A 14,819-nucleotide genomic window follows, 5' to 3' on the forward strand; every position below is an offset into this window, starting at 1 on the left:
ATCTTGTTTTGGGAGTGCGGGCTGGTTGACTACAGTCTGTACTCTTGTCTATTATGAATAACAAAGCAATGTGCTGTTTGATTCAACTAGCCAATTGTTGGGCTATATGTACAGCCTGAGTCCCTGGCATCACACCAGAACTGAAATTCATACAGGATGTTGTTCGATTGTGTGTTCAGGAGTGAAATTGTAACAGATTATTCAAACTTGTCACTTAATGCTAAAATAGAGACTTCTGAAAGTGAACAAAGATGATTTCAGAATATTACTTGACCAGGAGTATTATCTTATGAAGAATAGGACACATGAGAGAACAATGCATCCACATGGTTTCCACAAACTATCTTTCAAAAATCTGCCCTATTTCACAAGCTGAAGTACATAGTGTAAAGATCCTTCTGTGGTGGACAGAATTGTGCACAATGGGATTGCCTTAAGTTAGAGCTGTTGACCTCTTCCTTTTCACTTGTCATATCTAAATGGCAAGAGTAGTACGGTCCAGGCTTTCAGAAGATTGCCCACATTGCATGTATACCTGTGTTTCAGGGCATCTGGTGCCAGGCCTGAGAAAGCAGCAGTAACATAGAAACATAGAAAAAATAGGAGCAGGAGGAGGCCATTCGGCCCTTCAAGCCCACTCTGCCATTCATTATGATCATGGCTGATCATCCAACTCAATAGCCTAATCTCGTTTTCCCAAATATCCTTTGATCCCATTTGCCCTAAGTGCTATATCTAACTGCTTCTTGAAACCATTCAATATTTTGGACTCAACTATTTCCCGAGGTAAGGAATTCCACAAGCTCACCACTCTTTGGGTGAAGAAATTTCTCCCCATCTCTGTCCTAAATGATCTACCTTGTACCCTCAGACTGTGACACCTGATTCTGGACACACCCACCATTGGGACCATCCTTCCTGCATCTACCCTGTCTAGTCATGTTAGAATTTGATAGGTCTCTATGAGATCCACCCTCATTCTTTTGAATTCCAGCAAATACAATCCTAATTAATTCAATCTCTGAAAGAACAAAGAGCAACGTAAAGTACAGCACAGGGACAGGCCCTTCGGCCTTCCAACCCTGTGCCTACCATGCTGCCCGTCTAAACTAAAATCTTCAACACTTCCTGGGTCTGTATTCCTCTATTCCCATCCTTTTCATCCTATTTGTCAAGATGCCCCTGAAATGTCACTATCGTCCCTGCTTCCACCAGCTTCTCCGGCAGCGAGTTCCAGGCACCCACAACCCTCTGTGTAAGAAGACTTGCCTCATACATCTCCTCTAAAACTTGCCCCTCGCACCTTAAACCTATGCCCCCTAGTAATTGACCCCTCCACCCTGGGAAAAAGCCTTTGACGATCCACTCTGTCGAGGCCCCTCATAATTTTGTAGACCTCTATCAGGTCACCCCTCAACCTCCATCATTCCAGTGAGAACAAATCGAGTTCATTCAACTGCTCCTCATAGCTAATGCCCTCCATACCAGGCAACATCCTGGTAAATCTCTTCTGCACCCTCTCTAAAGCCTCCACATCCTTCTGGTAGTGTGGCGACCAGAATTGAACACTATATTCCAAGTGTGGCCCAACTAAGGTTCTATACAGCTGCAATATGACTTGCCAATTCTTATACTCAATGCCCCGCTCAATGAAGGCAGGCATGCTGTATGCCTTCTTGACTTACCTTCTCCACCTGTGTTGCCCCTTTCAGTGGCCTGTGGACCTGTACACCTAGATCACTCTGACTTTCAATACTCTTGAGGGTTCTACCATTCACTGTATATTCCCTACCTGCATTAGACCTTCCAAAATGCATTACCTCACATTTGTCCGGATTAAACTCCATCTGCTATCTCTCCGCCCAAATCTCCAAACAATCTAAATCCTGCTGTATCCTCTGACAGTCCTCATCGCTATCCGCAATTCCACCAACCTTTGTGTCGTCTGCAAACTTACTAATCAGACCAGTTACATTTTCCTCCAAATCATTTATATATACTACAAACAGCAAAGGTCCCAGCACGGATCCCTGCAGAACACCACTAATGACAGCCCTCCAAAAAGAAAAGCACCCTTCCATTGCTACTCTCTGACTTCTATTACCCAGCCAGTTCTGTATCCATCTTGCCAGCTCACCCCGTGTGACTTCAGTTTTTGTACCAGTCTGCCATGAGGGACCCTGTCAAAGGCCTTACTGAAGTCCATATAGGCAACATCCACTGCCCTACTTGCATCAATCATCTTTGTGACATCTTCAAAAAACTCTTATCAAGTTAGTGAGACACGACCTCCCCTTCACAAAACCATGCTGCCTCTCACTAATACGTCCATTTGCTTCCAAATGGGAATAGATCCTGTCTCGAAGAATTCTCTCCAGTAATTTCCCTACCACTGACGTAAGGCTCACTGACCTGTAGTTCCCTGGATTATCCTTGCTACCCTTCTTAAACAAAGGAACAACATTGGCTATTCTCCAGTCCTCCAGGACATCACCTGAAGTCAGTGAGCATCCAAAGATTTCTGTCAAGGCCTCAGCAATTTTCTCTCTAGCCTCCTTCAGTATTCTGGGGTGGATCCCATCAGGCCCTGGGGACTTATCTACCATAATATTTTTCAAGACGCCCAACACCTCATCTTTTTTGATCTCAATGTGACCCAGGTTATCTACACACCCTACTCCAGACCCAACATCCAGCAATTCCTTCTCTTTGGTGAATACTGATGCAAAGTATTCATTTAGTACATCGTCCATTTCCTCTGGCTCCACACATAGATTCTCTTGCCTATCCTTCAGTGGGCTAACCCTTTCTCTGGCTACCCTCTTGCTTTTTATGTACGTGTTAGAAGCCTTGGGATTTTCCCTAACCCTATTTGCCAATGACTTTTCGTGACCCCTTTTAGCCCTCCTGACTCCTTGCTTAAGTTCTTTCCTACTTACCTTATATTCCCACAGGCTTTGTCTGTTCCTAGGCTTCTTTTTCTTTTTGACGAGGCCTACAATATCTCTCATTATCCAAGATTCCTGAAATTTGCCGTATTTATCCTTCTTCCACACAGGAACATGCCGGTCCTGAATTCCTTTCAACTGACATTTGAAAGCCTCCCACGTGTCAGATGTTGATTTACCCTCAAACATCCACCCCCAATCTAGGTTCTTCAGTTCCCGCCTAATATTGTTATAATTAGCCTTCCCACAATTTATCACATTCACCCTAGGACCACACTTATCCTTGTCCACCAGCACTTTAAAACTTACTGAATTGTGGTCACTGTTCCCAAAATGCTCCCCGACTGAAACTTGTACCACCTGGCCGGGCTCATTCCCCCATACCAGGTCCAGTACAGCCCCTTCCCTAGTTGGACTGTCTACATATTGTTTTAAGAAGCCCTCCTGGATGCTCCTTACAAACTCTGCCCCATCTAAGCCCCTAGCACTAAGTGAGTCCCAGTCTATATTGGGGAAGTTGAAGTCTCCCATCACAACAATCCTGTTGTTTTTACTCTTTTCCAAAATCTGTCTACCTATCTACTCCTCTATCACCCGCTGGCTGTTGGGAGGCCTGTAAGTAAACCCCCAACAGTGTGACTGCACCCTTCTTATTCCTGATCTCTACCCATATCGCCTCACTGCCCTCTGAGGTGTCCTCCCGTAGTACAGCTGTGATATTCCCCCAAACCATTAGCGCAACTCCGCCACCCCTTTTACAACCCCCTCTATCCCGCCTGAAACATCTAAATCCTGGAACGTTTAGCTGCCAATCCTGTCCTTCCCTCGACCAGGTCTCTGTAATGGCAACAACATCATAGTTCCAAGTACTAATCCAAGCTCTAAATTCATCTGCCTTACCCATAATACTTCTTGCATTATAACATATGCACTTCAAGCCACCAGACTCGCTGTTTTCAGCAACATCTCCCTGTCTGTTCTTCCTCAGAGCCATACTGGCCCTATTTCCTAGTTCTCCCTCAATGCTATCACCTTCTGACCTATTGCTCCGGTGCCCACCCCCCTGCCATACTAGTTTAAACCTTCCTGTGTGACACTAGCAAACCTCGCAGCCAGGATATTTATGCCTCTCCAGTTTAGATGCAACGCGTCCTTCTTATACAGGTCACACCTGCCCCAGAAGAGCTCCCAGTGGTCCAGATAACGGAAACCAACCCTCCTTCACCAGCTGTTTAGCCAAGTGTTTAGCTGCTCTATCTTCCTATTTCTAGCCTCACTGGTATGTCGCACAGGGAGTAATCCCGAGATTACATCCCGAGAGGTCCTGTCTTTTAACTTTCTGCCTAGCACCCTGAACACCTGCTTCAGGACCTCATACCCCTTTATGCCTATATGGTTAGTACCAATATGTACAACGACCTCTGTCTGTTTGCCCTCCCCCTTCAGGATTCCCGCGACCCGTTCTGAGGCATCCTGGACCCTGGCACCAGGGAGGCAACATACCATCCTGGAGTCTCTTTCACGTCCGCAGAAGCGCCTATCTGTGCCCCTGACTATAGAATCCCCTATGACTATTGCTCCCTGCGGAACATCAGAGCCAGCCGAGGTGCCACTGCTATGGCTGCTGCTGTTTTCCCCTGATAGGCTATCCCCCCCCCCAAACAATATCCAAAGGGATATACCTGTTCGAGAGGGGGACAACCACATGGATTCCTGCACTGACTGCCTGCCCCTTCTGATGGTCACCCATTTTTCTGCCTGCACCTTGGGTGTGATCACATTTTTATAACTTATCTATGACGCTTTCCGCCACCTGCACGCTCCTAAGTGCATTCAACTGCTGCTCCAACCGAATCATGCGGTCTGTGAGGAGCTCCAGTTGGGAGCACTTTCTGCAGATGAAGCCATCTGGGACGCTGAAAGTCTCCCGGACCTGCCACATCTCACAGTCAGAGCACTGCACCCCTCTAATTGATATTGCGTTAATTAATTAGTAAATTAAATTTAAAACATTTTTAATAGAAGTTAGTTATCTATATGTTTCCTAGCACTAGATTTCTACTATAAATGTGAAAGCTAAATACAGTACTCTCCGATCTCTGGCTTAAATACCCTTCTAAATTATAATTTAGTAATTAGTTAATTATGTTTAGTTAGTTTAACAATGTTTAATTTTTAAATTTAGTGCAGATTCCCAACCCCAGCCAATCAGGTCACAGCTTTACTGTGATGTCACTTCAGATTTCCCCCCCACACAATTTGGAAAGGTAATAAAAATAAAAATAAAAATCACTTATTTTCCCAGGATGCTCTCCGGTTTTCTCCCTGCAGATTAACAGTTACAGGCCAGAAGAAAGAGAACAAAACAGTTGGGAAAAAGCACCTTCTCCCACTCTGCACCGAATTACCTCACTGCACCAAATTACCAAGTTCCAATTCCCACTCTGGATGTGTCTCACTCACTCAGGATGTGTCTCCTTCAGCTGCGCAAAGCTTACTGAGTGCGCTTTCTGTCTGTCATTTATGCAGACCTCAGCTAACCAGGGTGACTCACACTACTTAAGCTTCAAACAGAAGAATACAATGTACACCCTTGTGCCCTGAAACAGGCCTCGGGTGACTGACAGATAACTGCCTCTCAGCAATTAGGGTGGGGGCAGCTTCAGCCAATCAGACACTAAGCTACATACTGCACTTTTAACTGAAAAACAGCAGAATTAGACTTAACACTTATCTTTCCCGATTACCTCACTGCACCAAATTACCAAGTTCCAATTCTCACTCTGGATGTGCTCACTCCGGCCCGCGCATAGCTTCCTTGTACATCAGTCCTGCCATCCCAGGAATCAGTCTGGTCAACCTTCACTGCACTTCCTCTATAGCTAGAACATCCTTCCTCAGATAAGGAGACCAAAACTGCACATAATATTCCATGTGTGACCTCACCAAGGCCCTGTAAAATTGCAGCAAGACATCCCTGCTCCTGTACTCGAATCCTCTCGCAATGAAGGCCAGCATGCCATTTGCCTTCTTTACCGCCTGCTGCACCTGCAAGCTTACTTTCAGTGACTGGCGTACGAGGATACCCAGGTCTCGTTGCACATTCTCTTCTCCTAATTTATGACCTTTCAGATAATTGTCTACCCTCTCGTTTTTGCTACCAAAGTGGATAACCTCGCATTTATTCAAATGCGTCTGCCATTCATTTGCCCACTTACTCAACTTGCCAAAATCACACTGAAGGATGTCTGCATCTTCCTCACAGCTCACTCTCCCAACCAACTTGGTGTCATCTGCAAATTTGGAGATATGATATTTTGTTCCCTCATATAAATCATTAACATATATTGAGGTCCACTGAAAAGCCCAAATGAATGCCAATTCCAGTCAAGTTTTGAGTACTCCTGACAAGTTTGCAGAAGACAGAGTAGCTTTGAGCAGTTAATGGGTGAGTTGCTCATCAGAAAGCATTCATCCTCTGTCCTCTTCTTGTAGCTGTGGTGTTGATATAATTAGTCCACTGCAATCTCTAGTCAAGAGTGGCCTCCAAGTGGGTGGCATGGTAGCATAGTGGAGTACTGTTGCTTCACAGTGCCAGGGACCTGGGTTCAATTCCTGGCTTGGGTCATTGTCTGTGAAGAGTCTGCACATTATCCCCATGTCTGCGTGGGTTTCCTTTGGATGCTCCAGTTTCCTCTCACAGTCCAAAGATGTGCAGGTTAGGTGTATTGGCCATGCTAAATTGCCCATAGTGTCCAAAAAGGATAGGTGGGGTTACTGGGATAGGGTGGATGTGTGGTCTTAAGTAGGGTGCTCTTTCCAATGCAGACCTAATGGGACAAATTACCTTCTACGCTGTAAATTCTATGATTCTATGAAAATGTTGAATGTGAGCTCTTAGTGCTGGTTGTGCTATCGAAGGTCCAGAAACATGGCTACGATTTATCTAGTTTAAGCTAGTTATGACCTGGCGATGTGTGCGCACATGTAAACTCTTGATGAGTAAAATTACAGTAAAGTCACATTCAAATTTAAGAGCACTTTGTGAAAGTCAAAGATGCCTAATTTGCCACATGAATGTATCTTTATGCAAACAGATGTGCCTATAAACATACGTCTACACTGTACTATATTTGAAATGCTATACACAGTTATTCTAACACTCATTACTTTCTGTTATCATAGAATCAAATGCTGAATGAAAAACAGTAAAAACAGAAAAATAATCTTTTTTCTATTTGTTCATAGTTTGGCCTTGAAATAGGCCGCAATTGAACACTGGAAAAATTCTAATTTTTTTCTGCTTCGCAAATGTATGTGACATGATCAACTATATTGTCAATCCAGTCAAACATTTTTCAATGTATTTGTGTTGCAATGTAAAAATCTTGAACAGTTCTATAGCATTCTCAACATTGACCAGGGAAATAGGTGGGCAAATAGCTGGCCATTCATTGGAATCTTCAAGGACATTGGCTGGAGACGTACTGCATTTGCGATGGTTTGATCTGTCAATTCAGATTTGATCTCCCTCCACATACTTTTCCATGATTGTCTCTACCAGAATCTCCACACCACCCTCTGCAGTTAAATGGAAAGTGCCTTGCCAATGTGTTGGTTTGCACCACCTTGTTTCTCTTCATTCTTATTGTCTTATGCAGCTGTAACCTGTTTGAACCAGCATGGTGGAAGCTGTTCGCGATTGTGGCTTCCTTCACCATCTTCCACACCTTTTCCAGCATCAATGTGGCCTCTACTACAGTGGAATTGTACTCCTGTTTCTTATCGATGACCTCAATGACCTGTGAGATCAACTGCCATCAGTAGTGTGTTTTCTCATTCCTATTCACTCCTGATCTATTGGCTGGAGCTTGTCTCATTGTCACATTGGTGTTGGTCGGCAGGAACATCAGTTTGATTTACCTCATCCAGCAATGTTGGGATGCGTGGGGCAGTTGTCTACGATGAAAACAATCTTCTTTTACTTTCATTGATACATTTTGTCCATTCCTGATACATGCCTCAAAAATGCTGGAGATCATCCAGGTAGTTTTATTTGCTTCATACTGTGTGGCAGTGTTCCAACTTGCACCGTGTCTTCTTGGACTTACTATCATGAGAAGCAGCAGCTTTTTGATGCCATCCATTTTGGCGCAGACCATGGCATTGACATATTCATTGCTTCGCCTTCCACCATTACACGTCCCCCTTAAATATCAAGAGAGGTCTGGAAAAATATATGAGAAAGGTAATTTTGAGCATATTTATTCAGGATGTGGATGAGACCATTTTGGAGTCAACCATCTGTCAAATGCTGTTGTAATTGAAATAAGCGCTCTCACCACTTACCAACCAGAAGGTAGTGATGTGTCTTGCCTTGAATCTGTCTAGCCATCCGTCACTTTAGGTGAACTCTCCGTGTTCCAGATCTTCGCCATGGTAACTCCCTTTTCCTGCAGAATTGGGCCAGAGATTCTTTGGCATCAGGAACGGCAGCCATTCTCATTTTCTTCTTTGCTGGAGAGAATGTCTGTTTGTTGGCCTGTTCCAAGATCTTCTGCTTGGCTTTCAGAATAGTGGGCATATTTGATGGCAGATTCTCCCACTCTTTTTAATGCCCACTGTCTGCTTCATGCCACAGTTTTCCACTTGTGCTATCGAGTCTAGTTGTGGATTCGGAAACTACTGAGCCCAGGGATTCAGATCTCAGAAGAGATGCTTCATTGTGAAGATAGCAGAGGCCTGAATTTTCTTTGCATATACTCCAACATGGGATGCCTGATCATTGTGTCAATGACAGGTCTGAGGCACAATATCTCTGGACCTTACAATTCTGACAGAGTGCCCCATGAATGACTGTGAATGGGCATGCCTGAGTCTTCACCCCCATGATAATTGTTTCTGAAGTTATTTCTTATTTTTTAATAGATTTTGTATACCCAATTCATTTTCTTCCAATTGAGGGGCAATTTAGCGTGTTCAAAAACATCTTTGGGTTGTGGGGGTGAAACCCACGCAAACACGGGGAGAACGTGCAAACTCCACACGGACAATGACCCAGAGCCGGGATCGAACCTGGGACCTCGGCACCGTGAGGCAACAGGGCTAACCCACTGTGCTGCCCCAGTTATTTATTTTTAATGTTTTTATTGGTTTTCACATTCCCCCCATTCTATTGGCTACAAACAGGTCCTGGAACAAGTTGGTGAATGGTTTCAATGTACTGTGGAAGCCCTCTTCTGACTTTTGGATGGAGAATTTGATTTTGTCCAGTTGGAGAAATTTCGACAGGTTGGACAGCCGGCCTGCAACTTTGGGTGGTACTGCTGATCACCAGCCGAGCAGGTTTCTTTGGCTGGAAATTAGGGAGGCAAAGGCTAGGGCATCGCTCCCCCCTCCCCATGAAGAGTTCTGGCTGGTCTGATACCCCGAAGACTGCCACTTTCGGGCTTGGCTCTACCCTCATCGACACAACCTTAGACATTGCCTCAAAGAAGGCTGTCAAGGCTGTCCAGATCCCAACAAGTCTGGGGCATGCCCAGAACATGTGGGTGTGGTTGGTAGGCCTCCCTGGCACCATTCACATTTGTCTTCCACCTGCGGGAAGAACCTTCTCATTCGGGTTCTGGTTAGGTGCACTCTGTACAACACTTTCAGCTGCATTAGGCTAGGCCTTGCGCATGTGGAGGTGGAGTTTGCCAGTTGAGTACTTTGCTCTAGAGCCTCAACCTTATTTGTATCTGTAGTTCTTCCTCCCATTTTGCTCTTGTCTATTCCAATGGGGAACATGCGTCCTCCAACAGTCACCCATACAAATCCCCGCAGTTGTTGTTTGTCAAGTTATAGTGTTTATTTCATATTGGAAACCTTTATTTGTATGAACAGTTCTTAATAATACTTCCTCAACTCCTGTCCTGCAAAATTTACTATAAACAAACACAATCACAAATTTTCAGTCCTGATCCTTCCCCTCCCCCGCCCCAGGTAGGTAGCCAAGGTGTACCAATAATTCATGGTAATCCACCCCAGACATGTAAATGAGTTAAATTTCCCTTATGCTCAGATGTGCCATTGGTTACATGTTAGGAAGCAGTTTAACACCAGCGCTTCTTTCTACCGGACTATTTCTGACAGCGAATGTTCAAATAAGAACTTGAAACCAGGTCTTGCTGATGGTTTCAACTAAATTTGCGAAAACTTTTTTGACATATAGAATCATAGAATCCCAATAGTGCAGAAGGAGGCTATTTGGCCCATCGAGTCTGTACCAGTCCTTGGAATGAGCACCCTACTTAAGCCCACATCTCCACCCTATCCCGTAACCCCACCTAACGTTTGGACACTAAGGGGCAATTTAGCATGGCCAATCCACCTAACCTGCACTTTTTTGGACTGTGGGAGGAAACTGGAGCACTTGGAGGAAACCCAAGCAGACATTGGGAGATCATGCAGACTGCACACAGGCAGGAATTGAACCCAGGTCCCTGGCGCTGTGAGGCAGCTGTGCTAACCACTGTGCTACCGTGCCGCCTTATGCCGGCTCCAAATACGGAGATGATCATTTTCTCATTTGTCTGATACAACTTCATTTATTATTCACTGGCTGGGGTTGGTGGGTATGGAAGAAATGAGCATACATTGCAGCATTGACATAAAATATTTCACGGAAAATTGGAAGCATTTCCCAGGGTACTGCCATCTGCTGGTTACTTACTTTGTCAAACATAAAGACCTTATTTATTCTTCCTCGATAAACTTTGAATTCATTGTTAATTCCAACACAGCAAGCCTGAATGGATTGGCATTGATGGTACATGGTTGCACTCTCCACAAACTGCAGATTCACAAACACCACTGTTGCTGGACGCATTTCAGATAAATAATCCAAAGGTACCGCGTCATCAATCTAGATAAGAAATTAATAATATTCACATATCATTCTGTGATATATACAGTGCAGGTCAAGCAGATTTTTATATGAGATTAACTCCAATGGATATTATTAACTTGAATATTCAAAGTGTATTTGATGACCTTTTTATACGTGGAGTCTTTAGGGAAGGTTTAAACTCAAGGAATTAATAATAAATTAGACACCTGCTTGAAAAGTGGTTTAGTTTACTAAAGGTCGTTGCTCATAAATGCAGATAATTTTGACTGGGAGGCAGGGACTAGTGAAGTTCTATTGATAAATCCGGCATCCCACACTGTTCTGCTTCAATGAGTAGCAAATCTCTGTTAACTCATTAATTAAACTGATAGTGTGTGTGTGTGTGTATTGGGGGGGGGGATTGATTTGTATGGAAAATTACAAAACCAAAGTTAAAGGAGGTGAGAGTGCAGGAGTGCAGGTTAATGATGAGGACTTTGGGGGGGGGTACAGTGGCGTAGTGGTTTTAGGAGGGGGCGCATGCGGTCAGGGTCGGGCCCTAGAACCCCGTTTTCTACGATAGAGCCGAGGATGGTGGGTTTAGCTCACTAGGGGCTGGTTTAGCTCACTGGGCTAAATCGCTGGCTTTGAAAGCAGACCAAGCAGGCCAGCAGCACGGTTCAATTCCCGTACCAGCCTCCCCGGACAGGCGCCGGAATGTGGTGACTAGGGGCTTTTCACAGTAACTTCATTGAAGCCTATTCGTGACAAGAAGCGATTTTAATTTTTTATTCATGGCTAGCCGGGTTGTGGGGAAAACGCACTTCTCCTTGTTATATGTGAGGTTGAGGGATTTGGCGGCCTGGAGGAACCTCTGGAGGTTGATGTCGTGGTCCTGCTGATCATGGCCGCAGATGGTAGCATTGTCCAAGTACGGGTATGTAGCCCGCAACCCGTACTGGTCCACCATTCGGTCCATCGTTCTCTGAAAAGCTGAGACCCCTTTAGTGACGCCGAAAGGGACCCTGAGGAAGTGGAAGAATCGGCCGGCTGCTTCAAAAGCAGTGTAGTGGTGCTCTTCCGGGCGGATCGGGAGCTGGTGGTAGGCAGACTTAAGATCTACTTTGGAGAACACCCGGTACTGTGCGATCTGGTTGACCATCTCCGCTATGCGGGGGAGGGGGTACGCATCAAGTTGCGTGAACTGGTTAATGGTCTGACTGTAGTCCACAACCATCCGAATCTTTTCCCCGGTCCTGACAACCACCACTTGTGCTCTCCAGGGGCTGTTGCTGGCCTCGACAACCTCCTCCCTCAAGAGTCGCTGGACCTCCGACTTGATAAAAGCCATGTATTGTGCACTGTACTGCCTGCTCCTGGTGGTGACGGGCTTACAGTCGGGGGTGAGTTTTGCAAAGAGCTAAGGGAGGTGACCTTAAGGGTCGCGAGACTACATATAGTGAGGGGAGTAGGGGTCTGTCGAACTTTAGGGTAAGGCTTCGGTGACTGCATTGGAAGTCGAGTCCAAGCAGTAAGGGGGCGCAGAGGTAAGGGAGGACATACAGTTTAAAATGGGCGTACTCAGCACCCTGTATCACGAGGTTCACGACACAATACTCCCGGATCTATACCGAATGGGATCCGGAGGCAAGGGAGATTGTCTGGGACGCGGGATAGATGTGGAAGGAGCAGCGCCTTACTGTGTCGGAGTGGACGAAGCTCTCAGTGCTCCCGGAGTCGGAAAGACAGGGGGTCTCGTGCCCATTGACCTGGACGGCCATTAACCCGGACGGACATCAGCGAATTCTTCTGATGTTTTGGCCGCGACTGGTCGAGGGTGACTGCGCCGAGCTGAGGGTAGTCTTGCGCCCCCCACAAGCTGCACGAGGCGGATGACGCGTCTGAAGGGGTCAGTACCGGCAGGCACACAACCACATTGTGGGGTCTGTGGGCCTGTGAGTTCGTGGTTCGGGCCTGGTAAGCTTTTGATTTTGGGGTTTTGGTTCGGGTCAGACAGACTCTGGCAAAATGTCCCTTTTTGCCGCAGTCGCTGCATGTCGCAGTGCGGGCTGGGCAACGCTGCCGGGGGTGTTGGCCCTGCCCGCAGAAGTAGCAAGACGGTCCCCCGGGCTGCAAGGGCAGACGCGCGGCACAGGCCCAAGACTTAGTCGGGTCTGGTGAAGGCTGTGTCTGTGATGCCGACGAGGGGTTCACTGGGTCTGCCGGAAATGCGCTGGGGCTCTGGTAGGCCACCTCCCACGAGGTGGCTAGTTTTACTGTGTCCTGTAGATCAGTGGCCCCATTTTCCAGCAGTCGCTGCTGGATGTAGTTAGACTGGACCCCAGCCACGTAGGTGTCCCGGATCATCAGCTTCATGTGCTCATAGGCCTTCACATCCCTGTAGTTGCAGTTGCGGATGAGTAGTGTCAGGTTCTCTAGATATTTGTCCAGTGATTCCCCAGCGCGTTGACAGCGGGTAGTGAGGAGGTGCCACGTGAGCACTTCGTTCACGGGCTTCACGAATTGTCTCTTTAGAATCGCGCCAGCCGCTTCGTACGTGGTTGCGTCCTCAATCATACCGAGATTCGGTGGCTCACCCGGGCGTGGAGGAGGCGCAGCTTGAGGGCATCGGAGGGAGGCGTTTCAAAGGAGTCGAGGTAGGCCTCAAAACAACGGAGCCAGTGGGAGAAGATTTCCTTAGCTTCTGCTGCTCGTGCATCGAGTTCCAGTTTATCAGGCTTCAGAGCGGCTTCCATAGTTATGTCTTTGGATAATAAATTGATGTACCATCAATGCACTACAAGACGATGAGAGCGCGTGAGCATAGCCTTTATTATCCAAGAACCTGCCTGCCTGTGACTGCTGTAACAACTGAGCGCCGCCACCAGGCGGCAGGTCTATATACCGTCTGGTTGGGTGGGGGGCGGAGCCAGAGGTAGAGCCCACCAGGGTTCCAGTACAATACATGGAAGGAGATCATATTACCATTCCTTGGCCATAGGCCACAGTACTATACAGACAAATTATATTGTGGTGAATACATGCACCACAATATGAAAAAAAGGTCAATGAGCTTGTTGTGCATATTGAAATTGGCGGGTACAATGTTGTGGGCATCAGAGGTATGGCTGCAAAGGGATCAGGATTTGTATCTAAATACCCAAAGAAATGTGTCCTATCGAAAGGACAGTCAGGTAGGCAGGGGGTGGGGTTGCATTAATGTCTGGATGCCGTGTTTGTTTGCTGCCACCTCTTGTGCTTCTGTGGCCTGGAGTAAGGAAAAGGAGGAAGTAGGATGACCTATTGCCAGTACTGGAGAAGGGGAAGGGCTAGCAGACCTATTCAACTGAGCAACTTGACAAAGGTGTTGAAGAAATGCTTTGGCAGATTGCTGGTGACTTTATGGTACTGTTGACTGCTCAATGTTTAATGCCTGGAATATTTGTTTGCTGCCACCTCTTTTGCTTCTGTGGCCGGCAGCAAGGAAAGGGAGATAGTACTTGATGAAGGTGTGGAAGAAATGCTTTCGCATATTGCTGGTGATTTTATTGTATTGTTGACTGTTTAATGTTTAACATGTATTTAGTTTTGTTAGTAATAATAATAATCTTTATTAGTATCACAAGTAGAAGTATCAGATTAACACTACAATGAAGTTACTGTGAAAACCCCCCGAGTCACCACACTCCAGCACCCGTTCGGGTACACTGTGGGAGAATTGAGAATGTTCAATTCACAAAGCATTTCTTTTGGGACTTGTGTGAGGAAATCCACGCAGACATGGGGAGAACATTGGGCTGCACGGTAGCACAGTGGTTAGCACAGTTGCTTCACAACTCCAGGGTCCCACGTTCAATTCCCAGCTTGGGTCACTGTCTGTGTGGAGTCTGCACGTTCTCCCATTAACCAACAACGAAAAGGCACCCTGCCAGACACACATAAGCACCTTTTCATTACAGAATAGTGGCACAAACACCAAGCAACAGCAGTGCATTTATAGG

The 14,819-nt window shown here is 46.2% G+C and overlaps 1 protein-coding gene across 1 annotated transcript in view; it reads right to left on the bottom strand.

Moving 5' to 3' along the window:
* The window catches only part of LOC119961981 (adenylate cyclase type 10-like), a 324,780-nt gene that overhangs the window by 274,893 nt on the left and 35,068 nt on the right, over positions 1-14,819 (bottom strand). The window contains exon 8 of the mRNA XM_038789668.1: positions 10,663-10,854. Coding sequence (XP_038645596.1) covers positions 10,663-10,854 — 192 coding nt within the window. The remainder of the gene's footprint in view (positions 1-10,662; positions 10,855-14,819) is intronic.

The sequence above is a fragment of the Scyliorhinus canicula genome, chromosome 2, assembly GCF_902713615.1.
Source record: "Scyliorhinus canicula chromosome 2, sScyCan1.1, whole genome shotgun sequence".
Taxonomy (NCBI): Eukaryota; Metazoa; Chordata; class Chondrichthyes; order Carcharhiniformes; family Scyliorhinidae; genus Scyliorhinus; species Scyliorhinus canicula.